Source organism: Vidua chalybeata, chromosome 5, assembly GCF_026979565.1.
Source record: "Vidua chalybeata isolate OUT-0048 chromosome 5, bVidCha1 merged haplotype, whole genome shotgun sequence".
NCBI lineage: Eukaryota > Metazoa > Chordata > Aves > Passeriformes > Viduidae > Vidua > Vidua chalybeata.
Genome location: NC_071534.1, coordinates 62,683,934 through 62,709,448, shown reverse-complemented (window position 1 = coordinate 62,709,448; position 25,515 = coordinate 62,683,934). Strand labels below are relative to the sequence as shown.

The following is a 25,515-nucleotide window of genomic DNA, read 5'->3' as shown; positions in this document are numbered from 1 at the left end:
TACAAAAAAAAAAAAAAAAATAAATGTAGCATTTTAGGTTGCTGTTAATTGTTTATAAAGTGGAAGACAAGGATTGAGGTGTTACCATTAGCTTTAACATTAGCTTTTCAAAAAATTGTGCTAATTCCCAATTGTCTTAAATTATATATACATTGAGGCCAGTGATTTTATATGAAGACTGCTTTTTGTATTACAATGTCAGCAGACCCCTGGTATACTGTTTTTCCATATGAATATGACTCAACTGCTGCCTTAGATGACAAAAGTCAAGAAACTGTCCCCAGAGAGTAGCTGAGGAGTACAACATACAGATTCTGTATAAACACAGTCCTTCTGTGACCTTATATGCTTCAGATATCCTCATTAACAGAGCACAGATCACATTACCATCATGTGGCACAGCAGATGTCAGAGTAAAGAGAAGCTGTGACTTTGCAGTGTTAATACCTAAAATACAACCAAGCTGAAGCTCAGCCAAAAAAAAAAAAAAAGAAAACAAAAAAAAAAAACAACCCATAAAAATCTATATTTGGTCACTATATTAAAAAAAAAAGTCTTAAAATTTGTTTAAAGTTCTGTCTGAAGATTATGGCCTTTATATAATGGAATACAGCAAAACTTAGGAAAAGAAGTCCTTATTTGACATAGGGAAATACGAATTATCATGGAAACTTTTGTACTTCAGTATTAGTGATCACAATATTTTTAAAAGCAAACAAATTTACTTGAAAGAGGAAACATTAAAAATCGTGGTTACAATTTAAATCAGCAAAATTGGGCATGTCTTTGGTTCAGTCTAAGACACTGTTTTATGGTTGGTACTGTCTTATCCAAACTGACATGCCTCAGCTTCATCAAATCTAGATAAGCTTTTCTGGGGATAATTATTATCAGTGCCCACTTGTTAGAAAGATCATATAGGAAATATCATTATAAATAACATGTAAAAGGGTAGTCATCCCCTACTAACTCCTCCTGTGCCCCACTGGAAGTTAGGAAATAAGACAAAAGAAAATAAATCCAGATGTGTTTTTATGAGAGTTATGGTCTTGCTATCTTTAGTACATCTATGCTCACTTTTGGGTTACTGACTTTCCAGTTGACAGTTGTTTGTTGAGCTTACACTCTCTGTGTGACAATCTGAGTGGTCTTTTTATAAAATTGGGTACAATTATTGAATAGGGTAACTCATGGGTATTTGGATAATTTATTACCAAGAATTCCAATGAAAATATAACATATGCTATGCATGTAAAGAAAACAGAATCAAGGTAGAAGAGAATAGTTCTAATTTGTTTTGATACAGAATGTAACAGCTTACTGAGCTGAGAATGTAATCCTTTAGGCTTTGTCAGTGTGTATTAAAGCTGTAGAGAAATAACAGTATCAGTCTTGTATTGATTCTTCAGACACCAATATATAAGTCTTACAAAATCTCTTCTTCATCTTGTGATATCCAGTTCATAATCAACTATGGAAGAAAACTATTTGTATTTCAGACACATATATAAAAACTATGTATTAAACCACTTTTACACACACTTGTGGCTTTTGTGCGGTTCATGCAAGAACAGATTTGAGAATTTGGAAAATATTTTACAATCAGGCCAGGCCTTGAAGGTCATTGTTTATTCTGTGTTGTTCTTTATAAGCTTGATATTGACATATTTTCCTATGGTACTTATTTTCTTAAAATAACCTAAAAATCCTTGGATTTTGTGTTTTAGAAGGTTTGTGAGTCTACTGATATCTATTAACTCTTAAGATTACACATTTTAAAATAGCTTAATATATCAAGAAGTAGTTGAATATTATTTTCAAATAAAACAGTTAAAGGAGAGTGGGAGGCACAAAAAAACATTACTTCATTGTACTGAATATAAATTTAATTGGGCCATTTGCTGACAGAAACCTGTGCTGGCAAGGAGGAGATAAAAATATGTAATATACATAAAAGAAATGAAAGCTGGAAGATGAATAGGCCTTCTAGGGAGTTGATCTTTACAGATCAGATAAAGATTCTTGCTGTCAAGGCTGCATCAAAGCCTGCCTTTCAGAGATGGTAGCATGAACTTGGAAACTGGGGACAAGACCTTCGAAAATAGAGTGTTTTGAGATTGACAAGCAGATGGGCTTTGGACCTTTTTTAGTTGTTTTCCTTTTCTATTATTTGTGTGTGTGTTTGTATGTCTATAATCTTTTATAATCCCTTTAAAAGTTAAAGAAAGATTCATAGGCTGGTGGAGTGAATTAACACTTGCACCTTATCTAGCTTTTCAATAGCTGTTTTCTTTGAAGATAACCTTTTTCTTTGAAAGATACAAGGAAATCTAGTGGAGGGTACCTCTTGACTCCTTTCAAAGTTTGATTAAAAATACGTATTTGTGACCAGTGACTGATTTCTAAGAGATAATTGTTTTTTTATTGATAAGCTAAGTATTCTGGAAATTCCTAAAAATAATGCACACTGCACCCAACTGAGGAAAAAAAAAAGGAGAAATCTGTTCTCATTAATAATTTTAAACAGAAGTTTAAAATAAATTAAAAACAAAGACATAGAAGTAATTGTTTAATCTAGGAAAATTTATTAAACAAATTGCATGTTTAATCAAAGTGTTTTCAAGCACCTTAAATTTGACATCAGCTGCTGTGTCAATCCACTGGTTAAATCTGGCATCAGCTACTCTGATCCCTTACTTGAAAAGCGCCATCACACAGCTGTCAGGCATCCTCCAAAGGACATGAATAGATGCCACAGCATTCTGTTAGCCTTTGTAGCCCTCTCTCCCTGGTCGTGGTTTCTTAATTTATTTACTAATTCAGAGTAAATCTGTGTTCTCCAGCAGACTGCACGAAATAGGGTTCTTTAAATATAATGAAGTAAGCCAGAACACTTCTGTTACATGTTAGTTTTGTTTCTTTTTTCCATTTTTAGTTTTGTTCTGCTTTTCCTACTCTGTATCCAAAAAGATGCTGTTAAATAGAGCTTTGTTCAAGGCATGAAAACATCTCACAGCTTTCATCTACACAGCAAGCAATACAGAGGGCATGGAGGAAGAAATTATTAAAAGCTAATATACAAGTATATTGTTTTAAACCACCTCTTCTTATTTTCTTACGCATAAAAAATTATATCTCAGGATTTTAGTATTTGCTGGAGAAACTTACAGGGAGCTGCAGTGGGTCATGGTGTTAGAGAAGCTGTTACCTTATTAAACTCTCATTGTAATGAGAGGTAAAATGGGAAGCACCAGGTGCCAGCTGGGTGTTGTGCAGCTTCTCTGTCAGCATTCTCCAGAGACTCTTCCATCAAAACAGGGAAGGCCAGACCTGACATTTGCATACCTCAAAAGGAAGCAGGCATGATTTCTTTGAGAGATGAAAAATTAGTCTCCTTGTGTCACAATAAAAGGCACAAGTAACTTGAGTTTGTTTAACTGCCCGGCTATTTTCAGCCAAGGAGTGTTGACACAGGGTAATATGAAGTACATTCTAAATATACATTCCAACTAAAGTATTGGATACACTGCACATTAAATTTTTCAAAAATTGATCAAATAACTGGAACAGCAACCAAATATATACTGATTTTTGGACAGTAGAGCAAAATGCAGAGATTCTTCAGGTAAGCAGTGATAAAGAAATCAAAAAGGTATCTCAACTAATTGCTGGAACCCGTATGCATGCTCCTGTCTTGTTGTCATGTGTAGCTCAATTATGGTGTTGGGTTTGGGGTTCTGGGAGTCAGAAAACCAACTTTTTTTTTTTTTTTTTTTTAATTTGCTTTAAACATTTTCACTTTATAGTGCAGATTAGCTAAGAAATCTACCATTTGAACTGAGGAACTTCAGTTTTTTCCACGGAAAATTCTTCATAGTGTTAATGATGAGTATATATTTCTCTCCATAATCCATCTATCATTGGGTTCTGCTGTCTTTTGTGGTTCTCAGAGTACCTTAAGGCAATGGAGCAGAGTGTGAAGGAAATCTGAGGGCAGTGTTAACTGCAGCTATTTACACATGTAGTAAGTGTTATATCTTGCTTTGCTACAATCTGTTGAAATATGTCTTGAATTTATCAGAGGATATACAAATTTAGATGCAGAATGGGCTAGATTAAGTGAATAAATTAGACGTACAAGGTTGTTCTAGTGTATTACAAAAAAAATGAAATGCTGTAGATGTTTGTCCAGTGTAGTCAAGAGACAGTTGGACTGTGCTTTTTTTCCAATATAATGTATAATGTATGAAATGAAATCATAGTTTTTCTTTGGTTAATGTGGTACTTTGTTACTGTGGATGTACCTCCAGTGAGCAGCGCCTGTAAAGTGCTGGTAGCTTTTTGTTAGCTAAGAATCACTTGAATTGACAATAAAATAATTGAGTGGGGACACATTTTGTGGCCATAAAGGACATAGGTTTTTTGATGATTTTTCTCATTTTAAAGAATTATTTCAAACCTAAAAATAAGGAAAATATCCTAAGTTCTGATTTTTAAAATGTATCAATCATCCTGGTGGCTGTTAGAGCAGGGAGAGGGGTTGCCCTCAGGGGATGAGGTAGAACAGGCAGTTGCAAAGGTCTGAAGTGAGGTTCTGACAGAACCATGATGGAACTCCAGGTTTCCTGGACTTTCTGGTCATATTCCTTTTTGCTGTTAGCAAGAACTGACGAGGTGACTCAACTGAAAGTGTGACTTAGACACCAGTTCATTTTGTGTAGGGATTGGTCTGAATATTAAAAGGGTCATCAGATTTATTGTTATGCAGTAAGCATTTTCATCCCTAATTATCTGGTGGACACAGGCTGTGTCTCCTATAAAGGGACCACGGCTCCCTAAAAACAGTTGCTAACATTTGTATTGGGCTGTAAAATAATTGAGTTCTAAAAGTAAGTCACTCAACAATTAGGACATGACTGAGTCCACATGAACTACATTCTCTTCAGGTAGAGCTGCTTCTTCAGAATGAGCTGGCTTGATTTAGAGATGGGTGGATCTGTGGGATGGGGGATCAGTGTGCAGCTATGCTGGAGAACATGCATTACCTTGGCAACTTCTATATGGAAAATTGTAATAAAGTCCTAAGAATTGTGTCCAAACAGGTTTTTTTTCAAAGATTTCAAATTTTGTATGAAGAAGAACACATCATCCAATCTAATGGATGTATCTGTACAAAAGATTGATTTGAAAAGGCAAATTCCTGTACACTGTGCTTTGCTTCTTGTGGGGCTAAGTGGAAAAAATAGATTTTATTCAAAGTATTAAATATGGTGGAAATGCCCTCTAGGAGCAGGCCTGTTATTCTGCAGCTGCTAATTCAATCCATGAGAACAGACTCCAGCTAGTCCCAAATTACTGACTTTTTATGAATCCCTAATAATCACAGGGCTGTTTCAAGAGTTTCTATAATTGAAGCTAAATGATATAACAGAGAAATAAATGTCCGTAACATGGTATTTTAATAATTTCATATGTACTTGTCATTAGATAATCAGTAGATTAAATTAATGCACATAAGACAAGGTAGTGTGCGTAAAGAGAGTATTTTCAGCAGGATGCTGATGGATTTTGAACTTAACTAGAACTTCTTAAATTATATTGGAGTGAGGGTTAAATTTCCTAATGCATTACTGTACTTAAATATAAAATAATACAGAAAATAGCATTTTTTATATGAGATGGTTCACCTTGACTCAAATGCATAATTTTTAAGGAAATGTAAAAAGCATAGATATAAAATTTATAGAGAGAAAATATGCATAGGAAAATAGTAAAAGAGAAAGACTTTTCTACTTGAAGAATCAGTAAAGACTAAAATTTGTGTTCTCTCTCTCTTTGTTCTTCAGCGCCTTGCTAAAGAAGCAGAGAAGTACCAAGCATCGCATCAGTGGAGGGATGAGTTTGGGGTAAGTTTCAGTTTTTCTCCTTTTAAACTTCTTGTATTTTTCCTCTTTGAAATCTTAATTGTAGTCTTACAAATATGTTGTTTACATATCTACTACAGAAGGGATTACTGACTATGAATATACAGTTTATTTAATTCAGTAAACAGAGTCTCAGTCAGGGTGTCTAGAGAATAAAAGGAACTTTTCCCTTCAGAAGCTCATAGGGAGCTTCACAGATGGAGATGTAGCTCTGAGTTGTACATAAGACAACTTTGTTTGTTTTGACAGACAAGGAATGATTACAGAGAAGACATTTGAGTGATGGTTGCTATCAGTTAAAAGTGTGCTTATTCCAAACACTGAAACAGAATCATAGAAAAGATTTTTACAAGTTGTCTTTTTCTTGTGTAAAGGGAAAAAGAAACAAAACAAAACAAAAAAAAAAAAAAAAAAAAAAAACCAAACAAAAAAAAAAAAACCAAGAAAAAAATTAAAGCAGAAAGATTTGGTTATCTGCATGACTTGGGAGTAATTTTTTTTAGAATCCCTTTCCATATTTTAATAACTGCATCTCTTCTTTCAAGATTCTAGTACTGCTGAAAGAGGACCCAACCTGGTCGAACATTGAATTCTTTTCTTTATTCATTTCAGGCTTTACTGAAAAATAAGTGACAAGATTTTAAAATGTACAACCTTGATTTTTTTATTACTAATTTGGCCAAATTAATATTGTCCTGAATGATTATAAGCCTCTTAATTTTAGGCTATAGTTCCTGGCTAAGTGTCAAAATTATTTCTTATGCCTTTATTCCATGTTCATTCAGAAATAAAAGCAGATGGCACCTTTACATGATGCCTCTACAAACCTGGACTGTGTTTGCACCTCCACGAGATTCACTGTGGCACACAGCTAAATGCACAGTGGTTTCCTAAGAATGTTGTCATGGTTTAACCCCAGCTGACAAGTAAGCACTGCACAGGCATCTGCTCACTCCCAGTCAGGATGAGGGAGATAATTGCAAGAGTAGAACTGAGAAAACTCATGGGTTAATATTAAGACAGTTTCATAAGCAATGCAAAACTTGCATGCAGTAGCAAAGCAGAAAAAGGAATTCCTTCGCCATTTCCCATGGGCAGGCAGGTGTTCATCCATCCCCAGGAAAATGGGGCTCCTTTGCCCTTAATGATGACTTGTGTAGACAAACGTCATTGCTCCAAAAGTCCACCCCTTCCCTTCTTCTTCCTCCAGTGTTATACACTGAGCATGGTGCTGTATGGCATGGGATATCCCTTGGGTCATTTGGGGTCAGCTGTGCACCCCCAGCCTCCTCACTGGTGGGGCAGTGTGGAAAGCAGAAAAGGCCTCAGCTACACAAAAACTCTCCTCAGCAGTAAAAAAACCCCCACCAGAATTATCAACACTGTTCCCAGAACAAATCCAAAATATAGCCCATGCTAGCTACTGTGAAGAAAATTAGTTCTAACCCAGTCAAAACCAGCAGAAATGTTCATTCTGACCCAGTGTTACTCAGGCACTTGAAGATCCGAAAACAGACAGAAAAGCTCCTAAGGTCAGGCCGTGTAATTCAGATAGGAGTGACTGACTTCAGGAGAACAGAGACTCTGAACACAGCCTGAATGCTTTTAAGTGTGCTCTCTGCACAGGCACAGCTTCCAACACACAGTAAAACACACAATGCATATTCCATGGAGATGCTATAACAAGAATGCTGCAGCGACCTTTTCTGCTAATCTGTCTCTCTAGTGACTGAAAAACAAAACCTGCAGGCTTGATGGACTCAGTGCAGAACTGTGTGAATAGAGTCAGAATCTCATTTTAATCATTTTGCTTCTGCACTATATTCTGGCATCATGTCAACACCACCTCAGCTTTTGTTTTTCTTTTTACCTTTTTTTTTTTCACAGTAGAAGTCAACCATACAAAAGAGTCTTCAGGTTTTATCTGAGTTCATTGCCAAGGAGACATCTCAAAATAATTTGGAAATGTGATTTTATATTAATGTTGTAGTTCAGGAAAAGACTATGGTCAGTACTGAAGAAAAATAAATGCAATTGGATTTATAATAAAGTAACTGCAAACTGAACTTGTGCTTTACTGTTTTGAATTTGGATCAGAATAGTGTGCACCATATAATAACCTTGACATTAGGTTATGCAATTAAATTTCAAATAAATGTATTAAGCCTCTTATAATTTAATTTGTTCCATTTTTGCCAGAAGTAATCTTTATTTTCTTCTGGCCTACTTTTTAGAAAATGCCTGCTCAAATTAGTTTGCACACAGATCTTTCTGATAAACTTAATTTTCACTGGAAAACTCATTCTCCTAATGGCTGTGATGGAAAATAGAAGATAGACCATAAAACTTTCTGCAGTTAAAGGTTCTTAAAGTTCTTCTGATAGTATTATGAATGGTCTATATCATGCTGCATGAGGTTAATTTCTCATCCAGGATTTGGTTTTGGGTGATGAAAGTCCTTCCAGCAGCATTGCACATGAGTCACTGTAGAATGAAACTCATGGGACAAACTATTTCTGCTTCTAATGAGCTTGTGATCAGCAATGTCCTTGACAGTCAGATTGCAGCCAAATAATAGCCTATGGAGTTTTCAGGAGAAAATATCACAACCATTCCTTCTAGGGAAGTGTATATGGGCTGACTTGAGTGGAACAGATGCAAAAACAAAAGGGCAAAGAAGGCTGACTGTGAGACCAAGGTCTGTACAGATCTACAAGGGATGTGGCAGTCAAAAGACCATCAGGGTGCCTGTTCTAACACCTTACTCTAAATATGAGTGGGTTTTGCACATTTCACAGCAAAAGAATTGTGCAAGCATTAAAAAATTTATTTTCAGGTTAATGTCACAGTATAATCAAAATTCACCATTGTAGATACAGTTTTTTGAAATAAGCTACTACAGGGAAAAAAAAACAGATTTACTCCCACAGACTTTTTTGTTTTTTTTTTTTTTTAATTTCCCCTAATAATCTAATGTCCAAATTGTCTAAAGAACAAAATTTGCTTGTCCTTTAGAAAAATAGTTAGGAGACCAAACGATTTACAGACATACAGATCCACATCTACTAAAATTCCTTTTTCTGTACTATTTCTAATTGAATAAGAGTATAATTTATTCCAATATTTTAAGTACAATACTGTATTAAATTCCAACTACTTCAAGGAGACCAAACAATGGAAAACAAAATAAGAAACCTAAATTTGGAGTCTTTTATAAATCACAGAATCACAGCATGGCTTGAATTTTAAGGGACATTAAAGCTCATCTTGTTCTGACCCCTCTGCCATAGGACACTTTCCACTAGACCAGATTACTCAGAGCCTCATCCAACCTGGCCTTGAACATTTCCAGGGAACTTCTCTGGGAAATCTGTGGCAGTACCTTACCACATTCAAAGGAAAGAATTTCTTCCTAGTGCCTAATCTAAATCTACCTTCTTTCAGTTTCATAGAATCATAGACTATGCTGAGTTTGAAGGGACCCATTAGAATTATTAAGTCCAACACCTGGCTTTGCACAGGACACCCCAAGAATCACACCCTGTGCCTGAGAGTGTTGTCCAAACACTTCTTGAACTGGCCACATAACAGGATTGGTTATGTGACCACTTCCCTGGGGAGCCTGTTCAGTGCCCAGCTACTCTCCTGGGGAAAACCTGTTCCTAATATCCAACCTAAACCTCCTCCAACTGAGCTTCAGGCTGTTTCCTTGGGTCTTGTCACTGACCATGAGAGTGAGGAGACCAGTGTCTGCCCTTCTGCTGCCCCTTTTGAGGTTGAAGACCAATCTGAGGTGTCCCTCAGTCTCCTTTTCTCCAGGCTGAACAAACCCTGTGGCCTCAGATGCTCCTCCTGAGGATTTCCCTGGCTTTTATTTAGACATTCTCTAATATCTCAATGTCATTTTAATTTTGTGGTGCCCAAAACTGCCCCCAGCACTCGAGGTGAGACTGCCCCAGTGCCTGGCTACCGATGCTGGGCCTGATGCCCCCCAAGACAGAGTTGGCTTTCCTGGCTGCCAGGGTACTGCTGGATCATGTTCAACTTGCAATCAACCAGGACCCCCTGGCCCTTTCTAAGATGCTCTCCAGCCTCTCATTCCCCAGTCTATAACACATCCAGGTTGCTCCATCCCAGATGCAGAATCTGGCACTTGCCCAAGTTAAACTTGATCAGGTTGGTGGTTGCCCATCCCTCCAGCTTATTAAGGTGTTTCTGCAGGGCCTCTCTGCTTCTGACGGAGTAGACAACTCCTTCCCAGTTCAATGTCATCAGCAAATTAACTTACTATTCCTTCAAGCCCTTCATCCAAGCCATTAATGAAGGTGTTGAAGAGAACCAGGCTGAGGATGGAGCCCAGTGGGACCCCAGCAGTGACAGGTCCCCAGCCTGATGTCCCCCCATTCACTTTAACCTTTGTGCCTGGCCCGTGACCCCATTGCTCATCCACTGTGTAACTCAATTATCCAGCTGGACATTTGGAAATCTAAAATGAGTTAAGAGCATGCATCTAACATATTTACCATTAGTTTTAGCTAAGTGACAGAAAAAAAATTGTTACGATATGGGTATTTTTCATTGACAATTAAATATCAAAATACTTTTGGAAATGACTAATTTAATTTACTAAAGGTACAAAGTTATTCAAAGCAATATAAAATAAGAATAGCAATTAAGAATATCAAATATCTTATACATAAAAAAGGGAAAGAAAGAAATATTCGATTGTGATGTGTTATTTCCTGATGAAGCACAAAGTTGGTTAAAATAATTGAACTGCAGTATACTTGTATTGCCCAAAAACAATACTTACCTGTTAGAAAGATATTAGGTCCTAAGAGAACATTTGTGAAGTTTATGAAGGCAAATCAAAAGTGCTTCGCTTCAGGCAAATGAAGAAATCTCATTCTCTGTTTCCTACTCCATTGGTACTGTCCAATTCCCCAGCTGCCTGTACAGCTGGAGGAATTAAGCCTGCTTGAATATTTTAGATTAAAGCAGTTACAACTCAGAGGTACAAACCAATATATCTAAATGAAACAGCCTTGTCAGTTTGAAATTTCTTGTACACTACACATTGAAAGGGGGATGGTTTTGACAGTTGTGATCGTCCAATTATTTTTGTGACATAGAGACTCATGAAAAAGAAAATATGCAAACTGAAAGAATGAAAGGGAGAATTCTGTATGAAGTAATTGCTGTTATTCCCCAAATGAGTCTTCTACAATTACATTTGATACCACACTTGATTGCCTTGCAATGGTTGGTTAACTAAAGCAATTTTGTTTCCAGTTGGGTTGCTGTATTAATTGTACTTACACATGTATAAACATAAGGGATAGCTCATTGGTATTTTAAAAGGGGAGTCTGTATGGATGGCCCATTAACATCCACTTATTTATATAGAGACTGAAACTCAGACTTTTAAGAACTGATTATCATATAAAAATGCCACATGAAAAATTCTTTCAATATGCTTTATCTTTTAGCCAGTAGTGTAATTTTATTTTCTTCCGTGTAAATGATGCTTTTCTACCTCTTGGTAATTTTGAGACAGCATTTTCTCTAATGATAATATGTAGGCTGGTGTTCATGTATGAACTGAGCTTAAAAATAATGACAAAAGGTCACGGGAATATTACTTTGGAATTATGGTTTGTTTGTTTCTATTTTTCTAGTATATATTTTGTCTGCATAAAACTGTAGTGAAAAGCTGCTCACCAAAGAAACAGAAGATGAAAAGGATAGCTAAGATAAAACAGGTTTCCTATCACCAGAGTTGATCCAATGGTGACCTGCAAGAGCAGAGCTGTAGTAGATGTCTTTGTTGTATCTTGCAGTTTTAAGATTTTCAGGACTGTAAATTAATTTTCAGGTCTGTAATTTATTGTGGATGCTACAACAATGCTAAAACATTGTATCTTAAAAGCCTCAGCTGGAAAGCAAACAAACAAATAAACCATGAAACTTTCAGCTTTGGCATGGTTTCATTATAAACATATTTTGTCTTTTGGAAGAAGGAAAACTGTGAAGAAAACAAACTAGAATATTTTTTCTCTCATCTCTTCAGAGAGATGATACCGTTCTCTCATGGTTTGTACCTCTGATAATTCTCTTTTGTGCAAAGAGCATTTGTGGGAAATGATGCAGTTGAGATTTGGCACCAGACCTGCAGTACAGGGAACAAGTCCTCACAGGTTCAAAGTAGGTGTGGGATCCTTTCTTAGTAAGTCATGTATACTTTATAATTTTGTGAAAGATATAATAACACTAAACAGAGGCAAATTGTCAAAGCTGTCTGTATCTTCATACAGTGCTTTGATCCAAAACTCAGTGAAATGAATCTTCCTTTAATTTTGATTCACTTTGGATAATGCCTCACATTTCTAAAGCCTCTGTGACATTAAAAAAAAAAAAATCCCATCCAATTTATAAATTTAAATTCACAGGTTCTAGGGAGGATAACATTTTATTCTCTGAAGGGTTGTGCACAACCTCTTCTGTGACCTGTAGTCTTCATTTGTGTATAATTTGAATTAAATGTCCCCTATCTCACTGAAAGGAATGAAATATCATTTTTCTGCCAGTGATTGCACTTAAACATCTTTCTACCCAGGGCATGAATTTCTGTGCGTGTACACTGGGAGCAGTAAGAAGGTGAGGTAAAGAGGAAATAAGGATAAATCATATTTACTGAAATTGGGTGGGTTTAAGGCTTGTTCTGATGTTTAGCTGATGTTTATCAAATCACTTATACCTTTTTGAGTCATGGAAGTCCACTGTGAATGTTCCAGGAACAAACATTTCTTCAATTCTCTATAATATTTGTCAATGTGAGACGGGAGACACAATAGATACAGCCTTTGGAACACACTGACTTCAGCTTCCCAGGATCTCCATCATTAGTAAGGAGAGTTTCACCTAAGTGTAGAAATCCCCTGTGAACATGTCCATGATGAAGCCTCTTTGGAGACGTGACATAAGCCTCACCAGATTAGTGCAGAATTTGTCTGGCATTCCCTCCTGGGAACAAGATCCCTCTTTTGCCTATCTGTCCCCAGCATCCTGACCCCTAATGTTTGGATTTTTATTTCAAAAAGTCTCAGTGTGCCTTCTGGTTTACAAATATCTAGCAGACACTAGTTAGATAAAAGAAAAACATCTTATAGGCAATTAAAAAAACCCCAAAAACCGAGTCATTAAAAATCTTTTTAAGAGTAGTGTTGCTTGCTACCTTGCCTAGAGTTTTATAACTTCCAAGAGTCTCTCAGGTGAGTCTTTCACCCTAGAAATCATTGATTTTCCTCTAAAATATGGGCTGCCATAGGATAGCTCTTCCATGCTTCTGTTCCATTATATATCTGATACGATCCTGTATGAGAATTACACCAATGAATATTAGTGTGATTAATTATACTAGAAATCCTTGATTTTTCTTTTATTTTTCACACTTTAGGAATTTTAAACCTATTAGAAAGTTGATGAGGAAGACAGTGGTAGCAGTACAATCAGAATTCAGATTATATATAAGTAGGGATATAAAATGTGTAGCTGTAGAGGATCTAGTTTTTGGTCTTTAGATGCTGGTTATTTACCACCTCTTACTATGCTTACCTGCAGTAAAGGAGTGTAACTTTATAATATAAATCATTGCACGGATCTCATCTGTGCAGTGAAGTGCTTCACTGGTTGGAAACTTGCCAAAAAAGCTTTTAGAGTAAAGCAAAGAAACACCTTCAATCACTATTGAGGGCTTTCAAGCATTCCATTTTATCTGAAAAATCAAATATGTTAAAGACGTCTAATACACTTTTTTTACTTATTGACCAGGCAACTAATTTAAAAAATGTGCAGCTTCTGAAAGAGGACCAGGGAAGGATCTAGGTAAGAAGAAAAGAAAGAAAGGTGTGATTTCTATTATTAAGCTGCCATACATATGCATTATCACCTTCATTTTGAATGAGGCTTTAATATGCTTTCAGAACAAACACCTTATTAAAAGCAAGATATACTATTGTACTCAATTTATTAACATCCTGTAGGTTCTTCAGTTTAAAACTGAGAAGTACAATATGCTATGAAAAGCTTTTGCAGGCTGCTATTGTGTAGGTTTTCTAAGAGTTCATTGAATTTGTGGCACAGATGAAGCTAACTAGTTTTTTTATGTTACCTTTCACCCTCAAATTCAGTTTCTCATGCCAGTCTGGGATAAGTAATTCATAGCATTGCTTCACTGCCTCTGGTGAATAAGTAAAATCAATTAGAAATGGACTTCAAGGGTGCAGTTTAGTTTTTCTGTAAGCCTTTTTGTCAAATATTTTCATTTCAAAACTAGCAATATATTTTTTCTGTGATTTATCCTTGTCAGTATAACTAGGATCTGACTAGTTTCCTCACTTAACCAAGAAAACTCATTTTCCCGTAGGTTGTCACATATTATTCTGACCCTTTTTATACTGAATTTAGGAAATGTACCAATGTTTTGGAAAAAGTATTAACCAACGTAAATTTGCTGTCAATATTTACAAATTGGGAGAAGGATTTTTTCTGTTGTTGCTTTTTTTTTTCCTTTTCTTTTTGTCATTGTTTTTGTTTTTGGTTTTGTTTTTTTTTAAATTTAAATTTAAAAAAACCCTGATTGAATATGCACAGGAAGTTAAGCAGTGGTATAAGACTCAAATATGGCTTTTCATAATGGAGTCAGACTTCTAAGTTTGAGAAATTCAGAAAATATTAGAGAGATTTGGTTTTTACTTCAGAGAAGGAATTCCATTCATAATAGCAAACCTTAGAAGTTTTTTTTAAAGGAAATTAGACCGAAATATTTTTGAAATATTTCCTGCCAGAAAGAGCAAATACTGTACGTGTATATGAATACTTTATGTGTATAAATACCTATGTGTACATGGAATTCTACACGTGTTATTTCATACTAAAAATAGAAATTTTCTGAAAGTGTGAGCTGAATGGGTTGGATTTTTGGAGGTGGAGATATTTGTGGGTTTCTTTACTTATTTTATTTTTCAAATGACAAAACCAGTGGTGTCATGCAGGCCTGATACTTTACCTTCTTCTTTTGTCCCAGGATTCCTGTAAGATGCCAGATGAAAATGCAGCTTATCTTTGTCAAAGCTCATTACCTTTAGAAAAGGACCTAAGAGGGGAGTTGGAAAGTTTCCATATTTAAAAGTTTGTAGACTTCTACATTCTCAAGAAGCCCTGTCCCTTGAGAAGAGGCTTGTGTAGTAGATGTGAACAGAAAATGTTTGATGTCTGCACCCTTTTGCAGTTGGAATACTGCAGAAATTTTAATAGGTCTTTCATTCTACATAGACTTTCAAATGCTCTGGGAGTGCAGGACAATCTTATTATTAAGAGCTGCATTTTGCTCGAGGGATTTGGGAATTCTTAGCCTTCCATCTCCTGAGTATAGTGTAATTCTCATTAGAATTTAAACAAAAGGTGAAAGTGTGTCTCTTTTATGTCCTGCAAATGCTGATGTGTGATTGAAGAGGTGTCAGCTATTTCTGAAGACTTGGCCACAAAGCAAGAAATGTACATAACACAAGAGTAGAGAAATTCTTGAAAATTAAAAATATCCTAACATGTGCTAACATCATGCAAAGAAATGCTTAAAAATTCTACCTGATTTGACCAGAGATGTAGCTGTTAAACATTTGCTTTATTTTTTTCCCAGTTAATTCTTGCTATGAGCACATAAGAACTCTTTAAATAAATACACAAACTCTTCAACTTAATTGAAGGGGCATTAAGATTTAGCAAGTCTCAAGAAGTCTGGGCCAGCTCTATGATTGTGATTGATGAATTTATAGAACACACTATCATTCTGTTTTAATTTTCCCATTTGTTAGTCACAAATTATATTGTGCTAAAATACTGTGAATTGTAACTTTCTTGAAAATGTGAGAATAAATATAAAAATGATCAGACCCGACCCTCGCATTTAAAAAGGGGTGAATAATCCCTGATGAATTATTAATTCAAATAGGATTGTCTTATTCCTTTGGGCATTACCACCTCTCTGGAGGGCAACTTCAGTTTTGCATTTCTTAAGAGTTACACAGGAGTACAATAAAACTAAGAAGATCGGCTCAGTTGGTGTTTTTCTGTGCTTGCACAAAATTCTGATGTTTTCACCTCATAAAACTTCTTGTGCTTTGTCTGTGAGGTTTTTTCCTACATAAAAATTTAAAGAAAACCTCCAGCAAAAGTTTTCTACTAGATTGAATATTCTCCACATAGGCAAGTTTCATCTAATTTGCTATAGGCATCATAGTTCAGATGACCTTTAGACTTAAAGTATTCTAAAATGCTCATACAGGAAGTTTTGCCATAGCACTTCCCCACCTTTCAGATAGAACATTTCCATTTTATTTTACCCATATTTGCAGATATTTTGTCCTAAAGCTGTGTTGTTGCAAAAAAGGGTAGTTTGGTTTCTTTTCACTTTTGGTAAGAGATACCAGCAAAAAAAAACCCAAAAGCTGGATTAAGACTGAAATTTTCTTTTCAAAATGTCATTAATATATTTATTAATCCCAATAGATGGCTGCCATTTCCTCTGCTGACAGTTGACTTACTTTCCTTATTATAGGGATCACACCAAATGGGTGATTTAATTCCAAACACTTCCAGTCTCTCTCGATCTCTAATGTTTTGGCTCTACATAATTACATCAGGGCATGTAAGAGTATGTGAGCGTATAAAACCTGCTGAGATGATATTGGAGGCATGCAGAAAGCCAGGCAGGGTATTACCTCCTAGAGCCCTTGCCAGCTGAGTTGAGAGTGGTTCCTGGTGCATGCTGTGCCACAGAATGTGTCTGGACATTGCTTAGGTGTCTTGGGGACAGCTGTAATGAGCACAACATGGATGAAAGCAGAGTGTGTTCAGGATTGATCTGTGTTTAATTTTCAAACATGTACATCATACTCTCTGTGAAGAATAAAGCACACTCTATCCTAAAAGTCCCATGGTTACACATCAATAAGCATCCTGTGTCAAGAATAAGCACCAAGAGGAAATATTATTCTAGAGAAAATAAATTTTATTTATAGTAATAGATACATAACAGTTACAAATAAATTAACCTTGAAAATTGGAAAGCAAAATCAATAAGTTTAGTAAGTTCTTCAGACATTGAACTAACAGCAGTAGGGAAAATATAATTTCTGTGAATATATTTAAAATATTATGAAATATGCCATGATTGTGAACTATGAATGATGCTTTTATGAAAAATAAATATGACATGGACAGGACCAGACTTCCTTTAACATCAGTAGGTTTTATTGAAATTATAATAATTCACTGCAGTGTTTACATGTACTCATAAGAGTAAAGCAGTGCAAATCCATTTTTCTGCTTGAACTTGTGTATGTTTGTCAATAATAGGATGCACTTAATTAATTCAGCTCTTCATGTCATCTCTATACTGATAAGAAAATATTAAGATAAATACAACTGAATTCATCAAATTCTTGTGTCTGCATGAGCTCTACAATACTATATTTTCAAGAGCTTTAAATGTTTTAATATGAAACAGAAGAAATTGTCTTCTTTATTGCTTGAAGATAGTTATTTAAAGCTTACAGATTTCTGAGATACTAAATATGCTTTTCCCTATTGCTCGCTGTTCATAAACAACATTTAGGTGATATTTTGACAATCAGACAAATTTTAAGATTGTGCTGGGCCTACTTAAATGGGTGGGAGTTATTTATATGCAGATATCAATTGTATAAATTTTCATCTGTGTTTATACTTACACATGTATTTATATTTGTATCTACATGCATATATGCCCAAAGAGATCATCTAATAACGTTTGTGTATTTATGTCTATGAACAGGAACACATTTTTAGCTGAGTCTCTTGTTTTGGAGTCTACAAAGGACTAACTCTGGTGGGCTCAGATACTTTGAGTATCTCAAATTTTGAAACTAGTATGTACCCATACTTTTGACATTTTACTTCCTTCATGTTTTAAACCCCAGGAATATTTCAGATTCAGTGTGAAAAATGTCTTTGTGGCTTACTGCAGAAAAGAAGTCCTGACCCTTAGGGACAATCTGTACAGTTGGCCAGTGCTCACTCTGTGCAGGAACCCATGGTTTACTTATGCCTGGGATTTTCAGTTCACTGTATCCAAATAACACACAGCCTGTGCTGCTCTCATCAGGATAGTGGGGTTCAGCACAGTGCCGATAAAAGTGTTAGATCGTTGGACAGGTCTTTAGAGGTACTTGTAGTACATCACGTGCTGAAATCGTTTTGGAGGACTTTTCTAGGCAAAGAGTGGCTTATTCAGGATGGTTTCTGTTCATTTAGCTTTCTGGAGCTGTAACAGTTATCAGCCCCTCACATTCAGTAAACTTCCTAAAGTGAAACCAAAAGAAAACAATCTCTAGCAAGGTGTATTGCAAAGTTTTTAACATGAATTGTGTAAAATGAGAAGGGGGAATGGGAGGGAAGGGAGGGGAAAGAGGACTAGGAAATTTTGGCTGTTGCCAAAGAGGTCATTGGTAACAGTTGGAACTGGAAACAGTTTGGAATGACTGTTTTGCTGCAATAGTCTCCTGCCCTTCTCCCCTGTCACTAGATGACACAAGGAAAAACGACGCACCACAGCTTTGGTCACGATGAAGAGACTAATTTATTTTCTCTGACTCCAATCTTTTATAGTTCTCAAAAAGTGTCAGTGGATTGGAGGGTGAACGTGCCACCTCTCCAACGACACTGGACAAACTACTTGTACATCAAATTTCTCCACCTCTATGAAAGAATGCAAAACAATAGGTTGTTTACAGAAAGTTGTGTGGGAAAGTTCTCTACAAGAATGTAAACTCAGAAGGCTTTAGAAAACTCTTGATAATCAGGGCGACACTCCCCAGTTTTCATTGCTATGTCTTCCATGGGTGTGCACGACGTCATCCTTGACAAGACACTTTGCACTATTCCTTCTTCTTTCCTCATCAGCCTAAGTTTCCCATATCCCTTTTTAAAGACTTGTGGTTTCTCCCTCTTGTGCTTTCTGCAACCTCAGCTCATACTTCTGTAGTACTGTGTAATGGTGCTGTGGAGAGCTGAGCTGAGATAGTTTTAAGCAACTCAACATAAATTTCAGGGAACAAAATGATGCTTTTCTTCAAACTAAAATCAGTTTAACACATACTTTGCAATTTACTTCATTCTCTCTTCTTTACCGTTATCCTCCAGTGCTAAGCTCTTTTTTCATTAGCCTTGGTTAGGTTTGCAGGAGCCTTTCTGATTTTCTTAACAAATAACTGCCTTAATTTCATTTTTTTTACAAGAGAGAGCTATTTTGCTGGTTCAAAATTTCTCACATTGTCTTTATCTTCACATCTTCTCACTTCTGTGATATATCTGTCCGTCCACCCTGAATTTTAAAAAAGAGATGAATTTCAAAGTGCTGATTTGTATGAGAATTTGAAAGTGAGCAATACAGTATAAAGGCTCAAACTTACATGTGTTGCCATAGACTTTGATGGAAATGCTAAAATGCTGTAAACTTAATAAGTCTTTGCCTAGAATAAGATTCATCTATATAAAACTTAAAATATTTTTTTAAATATGTGCAGCTGTTGAACTAGAAGGACGTGCGAATCCATAACTAGATGATTCCTTCTCTGAGTTGTTAAAGCCCAGGACTGTTCCCAAGGAAAGATTGGTGTTCTCTCCATCCCACTGGCAGCCAGCAGCCATCAGTCTGGCTTTCAAAGGTTTCTCTGTATTTCTTTGCAGTCTGTGGCATAAGCATCAAACACCCCTGTTGTTGATCCGTGTGAGGAAACAGAAACCCCTTTTCATTTTAGTGCAGTTGTTAAGATGGAGAATGAGAAACACAATAGCAAGATGTTAATAGAACTCTTAAATCCTCTTTCTCTTCCGCATGACTTCCAGCATACCAATGTAACAACAATAATTAAGAAGAAAAGTAATTTTGTTCTAATTTTTTTTAATATATGAATCTTTTGCTTGCAGTGATTAACTGGAAAAGTCTTCATCATTTCATGCTAAATAGTAAAAGAAATATTTTCCAGCTGCTGTCTTGTCTCATGCTACTGAGCTACTTCTGAAATAAGGTGTGGTCCTGAAGCTTTGCTTTATTGCAGTGATTGAGTGCAAGACATGCACAAAACAGCTGCCAAAGCTGAATAATTAAATTATGGTTCTTTCTGTTCTTTATTAATTAGGTGAGCTTGGGATAATTCTTAGGACCGGGTAACTTCTGTCCGGATTTGCTTTCTTTTTAAGACACCAGAGATAGAGATAAAATAATTTAGATTAAAGTCTTAAGAAGTCTTAAGATTTGTCTTTATAAGAGGCCCATTAAAACAATTAACAGTCAATATGCCAGATATTTGTTACATGGATAAGCCAAACCAATCTGAAAATAAAACATAGCCTGACATGTTTTGAACTTTTTTACCTATTGTAGAGGGACTTTTTACATTTAGGAGGCAATAGAGAGATTTAGATAGGTTTTTTCCTAATTTCCATGAAAATTGTGTAAGATGAGTTATAGTAATTGTATTTCTTTTTTTTTTGTTTTGTTTTTTTTTTTTGTTTTTTTTTTTTGTTTTTTTTTTTTTTTTTTTTTTTTTTTTTTTTGTTTTTTGTTTTTTGTTTTTGTTTTTTTGTTTTTTTTTTTGGTATATTATAATTCCTGGGGTTTAAGCACACATTTTAAGTGATTGAATAAACTCAGTGAAGAATTGATTCATACAAAGAAAGAAATCAGTGTTTTTAAAAATATTAGAGATCATTAAAATTACAGATCAGTGTTAGCATTGTAAATGATCCAAATTTTGGATCATACTTTCATAATTTATATAAGAAAATTTATTTTTCCTGTGTTACACAGTATTTTAATACCCGTAGAAGTATCCTAAAATCTTCTTATATTTTAGTTTTTACATGTGGATAAAAGAGTAAATAAAAAGCTGTATACGGCTCTCTGCTGTTTCATTTTAAGGAAAGTTATGCAAAATGTTGGCATTTTTCTATTCCAGCAAGATTCTTAAAATACATTATTATTTGGGAATTTGTTATTGCTTAGAATTTAGTTAGAGTGACTTTGTGTGATGTATTTCTTGTGATACACTTTTTTTTTTTTTTTTTTTTTTTTTTTTTTTTTTGTGAAGATAAGCCTTGAAGTATGCACACTTCAGCCACTCTCATAGATCACCAAGAAGCTACCCTCTTGAGTTTTTATTCCATTGTGGTGTCATATCCCTAAAATTTTATTCCTTTTTGTAACAACTGATTGCAGCATTGCTAAACAAGGTTTTATTTGTTGGTTGTAATGGATAGAAGACAGAAGAAATGTAACAAATGCACACACATTTTTTGGGGACAAATTCTACTAAATGTTTGCCTCTTGCTTTGTAGAAAATAATTTTCTCAAGGGCTTTTGAAGATTTGTTGGAGTTGAAGGACTGGCATATTTTCTATATTCTGTTATGAGAGTACAAGTGGTTCATTGCATCCCAGCACCTACATGGGTATGAATTCAGAATGCCAATTTCTTGTGACTGCAAAGGAAATTTATGTCCAAATTGTTTAACTAGGCTCCTATACTCTACTTTTTGCACTATTTACAATCTAAATAATATGTGATCAGTTTAGACAATTTAAAAAAAAAATTATTTTTATATTCTTTCATCAACTAAAGAAAGTAATGCTGAATAAATTATAATAAACATACTTTGCTGCTTTAATTAAACTGATCAGATAGTGTGATATAGAGGTTAATTAGCTGCAAACAAATTAATTTCATTTTCCCACCTGGAAATCAGCTTTCTAATCTCTTGCATTTTGCCTTATAAAAAGAATTTGCTTATTCTTTGAGGAAGCTATTGTGATGAGAAAATTAACAGTTTCCTGGACCTTTTGGAAGAATTTATTTGCCAAAATTGAAATGGATTTAAAAGAATTTAAAATATTTTTGTTTCTCAGGGTTATCTCTGTCTTCCTTGTTTTTGCCTTAGAGCACTGGAGGAAGAATAGAGAGGATGGTTATTCGTATCTTATCTCTTTATATACGTAGCTGGTTCTCTAAATTAAATTTAAAGCTGGTTCTTTAAGTTTGTTAACTCCAGTAGAGTCTTCTTATGATTTTCTTTCTTGGTCATTCGTCACACATGCAAGTATATAAAATCATAGGTTTTACTCTGGATCAAAATACCGTTCTTGAGAATAATTTTTTAGCTTGAATAATTAAAACAAGTCAGTCTGTGATATCGGCAACTATACCAGAGAATAATATCAATGTGGTTTTGCAACTTTAAATTTTCAGTCACTAATTTTTCATTCCTGCTTGAAGTATTTGGCCTTTGATGCTTTGCAACCAAAAAAATGCTTAATTGTTTGCCACATTTAATTTATTTAGCTTACCAGTTGCACTAAAAAATTGACATACATTAAAAAAATCCCCAAAATGAAAAACAATTCATTAAAAAAATAGACTATACTTACCAGTAGGCACATTGCCATAGTTCCATTGTTATATTAACAATTGTCTGCATGTCCAACAAAGATTGGTGTTTGACTGCAGGCCATTGAGCCAGAGGATGTCTTTATGCAGAAGTTATTTGTGGAGTATATTGTATTCTTTCAGAAGAACAGACATCTCTGCAGATTTTGATTTGGGTGTGTGTTTCTATGACTTATATTTCTAATCTTTTGGGCTCTATTACATTTAACCTTACACATTTCAACTACTTTTGACTTTTAATTCTATGACAAAGTGCAATTAGTACTTGAAATGTATTTTTAGCTTTTTTTCATGAAGTTAAGTATCGTCCTGGCAGCTTAAGTAGTCCAACAGCAGTTTCTAACAGTTATTCTTACAGTGAAAAATACCTTGAAATTGTGGAATTTTTTTTTACATGGGGAAGTTTTGCCTATTTTTTTACAGTTTATATGATGAATTCTAGAGATCTGAAGACATAAGTACTCTTTCTAATGTTTGCTATCCTTCTTTTTGAGGTTATGCAGGTAACCTTAATACTCTTCACTGCTTCCCATTTTTCAAAGTAAATGTATAATGTTGCATAATATGTACACTGAGGCAAAGGAAAAAAAAAAAAAACCTACTTCTTGTGTCCTGTGAAAACTAGAAGGGTTTCCTCCTGAGATTTGAATATGATATAAAAAACTTCTTGCTCAGCTTTACTAATTATAATTTGCACAAGACAAATTAAATCAAGTGTGGTTAAATTCAGCACATAATCAGATATTGTCACAGTGAGCAGAAGGGCACAAGGAAATGTGTCACTGTGAAGGTCAGGCCATTGAGTGGACCCAGGAGCAGATGGGTGACATCTCCACCGTTGCTCACAGAGGGAGCTGAGACCTGCCCTGGTCACAATGCTGCTGGGTTGGCAGAGCCCAGCCTAGGGTATGTGGGATGTGAGATACCTAAAGAATATTTATGGTGGAATCTCAGATATTTCCAAAGTTTTGGCTTCTTCCAAGTTTAGACTTCAATAAACTCTTTCAAGATCTCAGTTTTTAACTCAGATGCCTAAAATCTGACCACCATCAACTCTGCCATCTGTGGATCCAATCTCAGATCAAAAATCCTCAGAATCTATGTCAAGGGCTTGAAAGAATATCTTTCCTATAGTGTATTTTTAACTGGATTCTGTATGTGTGCATTACATTTACCTAACATCTTTTTAAATGAGGCTTGTATGTTTTAGTCCTGCTGTTGAGCATGCAGGTGATTGATAAATTACTCATTTTATCTATCACTCTGATACATCTCTGAATGGTCAAGTGACCCCCTCATGAAAATTGTTGGCAAATTTTGAAGGTTTCAGGATTGATCATTTCAGTGAGGGAATTACCTGTAAATGAATGCTGAAAAAGTCGATCTTTCTCACCATTTAAAAGAAAAAATATTCTATGACAAAGAGTGTGCAGCACCTTTAATTCTCCTTTATGTTATTTCCTGTAATCTTCGCCTTCATCTTTTCATTTCAATTATTATTCTCAGTGGAATCTTGAGAAAAGCCCTTTACACAAATCTGATGAAAAAGGCTTATCGTAAATTATAGTGCAGACCTGGAGGGTTGTAATTAGTGTATGAAATTTAATATTCTGACAAAGCAGTTATTTAATCAAATTAAGTTTGGGGGGAAAATGTCTAACCCAAGTGGCTCATTTGTCCATATTTTGGGTAATATAGTGACATATTATCTGATAGAATATTATTTCACTGTTTTATTTTTTATTTTAATAATTTGATTTTTAAAATATCTTGATTCTATATGCAATTTTCATATTTTAAATGTGCATTCTAACCAATTTTTCCAGCCCATGTTTAGTCACTGTAATTGCATGCATACACTGTAATTATAATTGCAACTGGTTTACTATATTGCCTGAAATTTTATTCACTTTAAGGACAAGTGATAAATCAGTATTCTTACACATGGATACTGAAGGGAAGAAAGAAGATATTAGCAGCTAAGCCCCTTATTTTTTATGTGCCATTTCCCTTATGTAAAATCACAACGCTGTAACAACAGAGATAGTAGTAGTTTACATTCTTTCTTTTTTTTTTTTCCTGTTTGCAGCCTTTTATTCTCTGATGTTATCCTCTTTAATAACAGATGTAATTTTTAATGTGTGGTAGGCCATATTTTCCTTTCTTTTCTGAGGAGTCTATTGTGCCTTAAACTGCATGTCAGACTGTATAAAAGATTAAACTAAAACTGCCTGTATTATTTGTCATAGAATATGTTAAGATGGGTTTCCTTAATTACCCCAAAGGTATTAGAGTGAACTTTTTTAATACAGTTCTTTATCTAAGGGGATACAAGGAATATTTATTTTTTATTAAAATGGCTCTTTTACCAACACTTAATGAAATGCTTTTTTCGCATTTGTAGGCATTTGCATTAATTTCCTTTGGTCTGCCTAAAGAGTGAAATGGACCAGTATTAATTTTTTTTTGCCTCATACTAAGCAAAAGGACTCCCAGTTTTTTCACTAATATGAATATATTTTCCAAGTGTGTGGGACTAATATGATTTTAAAATGTTGACCAAATTTCTATCTGTAATTCTAAGACCTTTTGTTTTAAATTGATGAGTCAAGATCAGACTTTTATTTGCTGTATGGTTTGGTTTCTCCCTGATTTTGATTTCTTTCTCTACCTCTTACCTGCAAACTAAAAGAATCCTCACTACTCGCAGATTTTCTGCAATACAGAGCAGCTTTTTTACATTGACTCACTTTGGGTGCTTAAAAACTTCTTGGGTAAAATACTTAGAAGTCATAGGAGGTATCCCGTTTTAAAACAAAATAAAAAAAAAAAAAACATATTTGGCTGTAATTTCAGATTTTAAAACATGTACTTATAATTCTGCAGTAATATATATTTACAATATAACCTGCTACAATAATTTTGCTTTAAGGGGTTTACTGGAGAAAATCTTGGAGTTGTGGAAACCTTTAACTGATGTTCTTCTATTTTATTTTCAGAGGGAGTTAATTGTTTTCTAGTGTCCCTGTAATGGCTAAAAGTGCAATTTTT

General features: G+C 34.9%; 1 protein-coding gene across 1 annotated transcript in view; it reads left to right on the top strand.

The window, feature by feature from the left end:
- CACNA2D1 (calcium voltage-gated channel auxiliary subunit alpha2delta 1) overlaps positions 1-25,515 on the top strand; it is a 361,282-nt gene that overhangs the window by 163,823 nt on the left and 171,944 nt on the right. Inside the window, exon 4 of the mRNA XM_053943262.1 lies at positions 5,847-5,906. Within this exon, the coding sequence (XP_053799237.1) occupies positions 5,847-5,906 (60 nt within the window). The remainder of the gene's footprint in view (positions 1-5,846; positions 5,907-25,515) is intronic.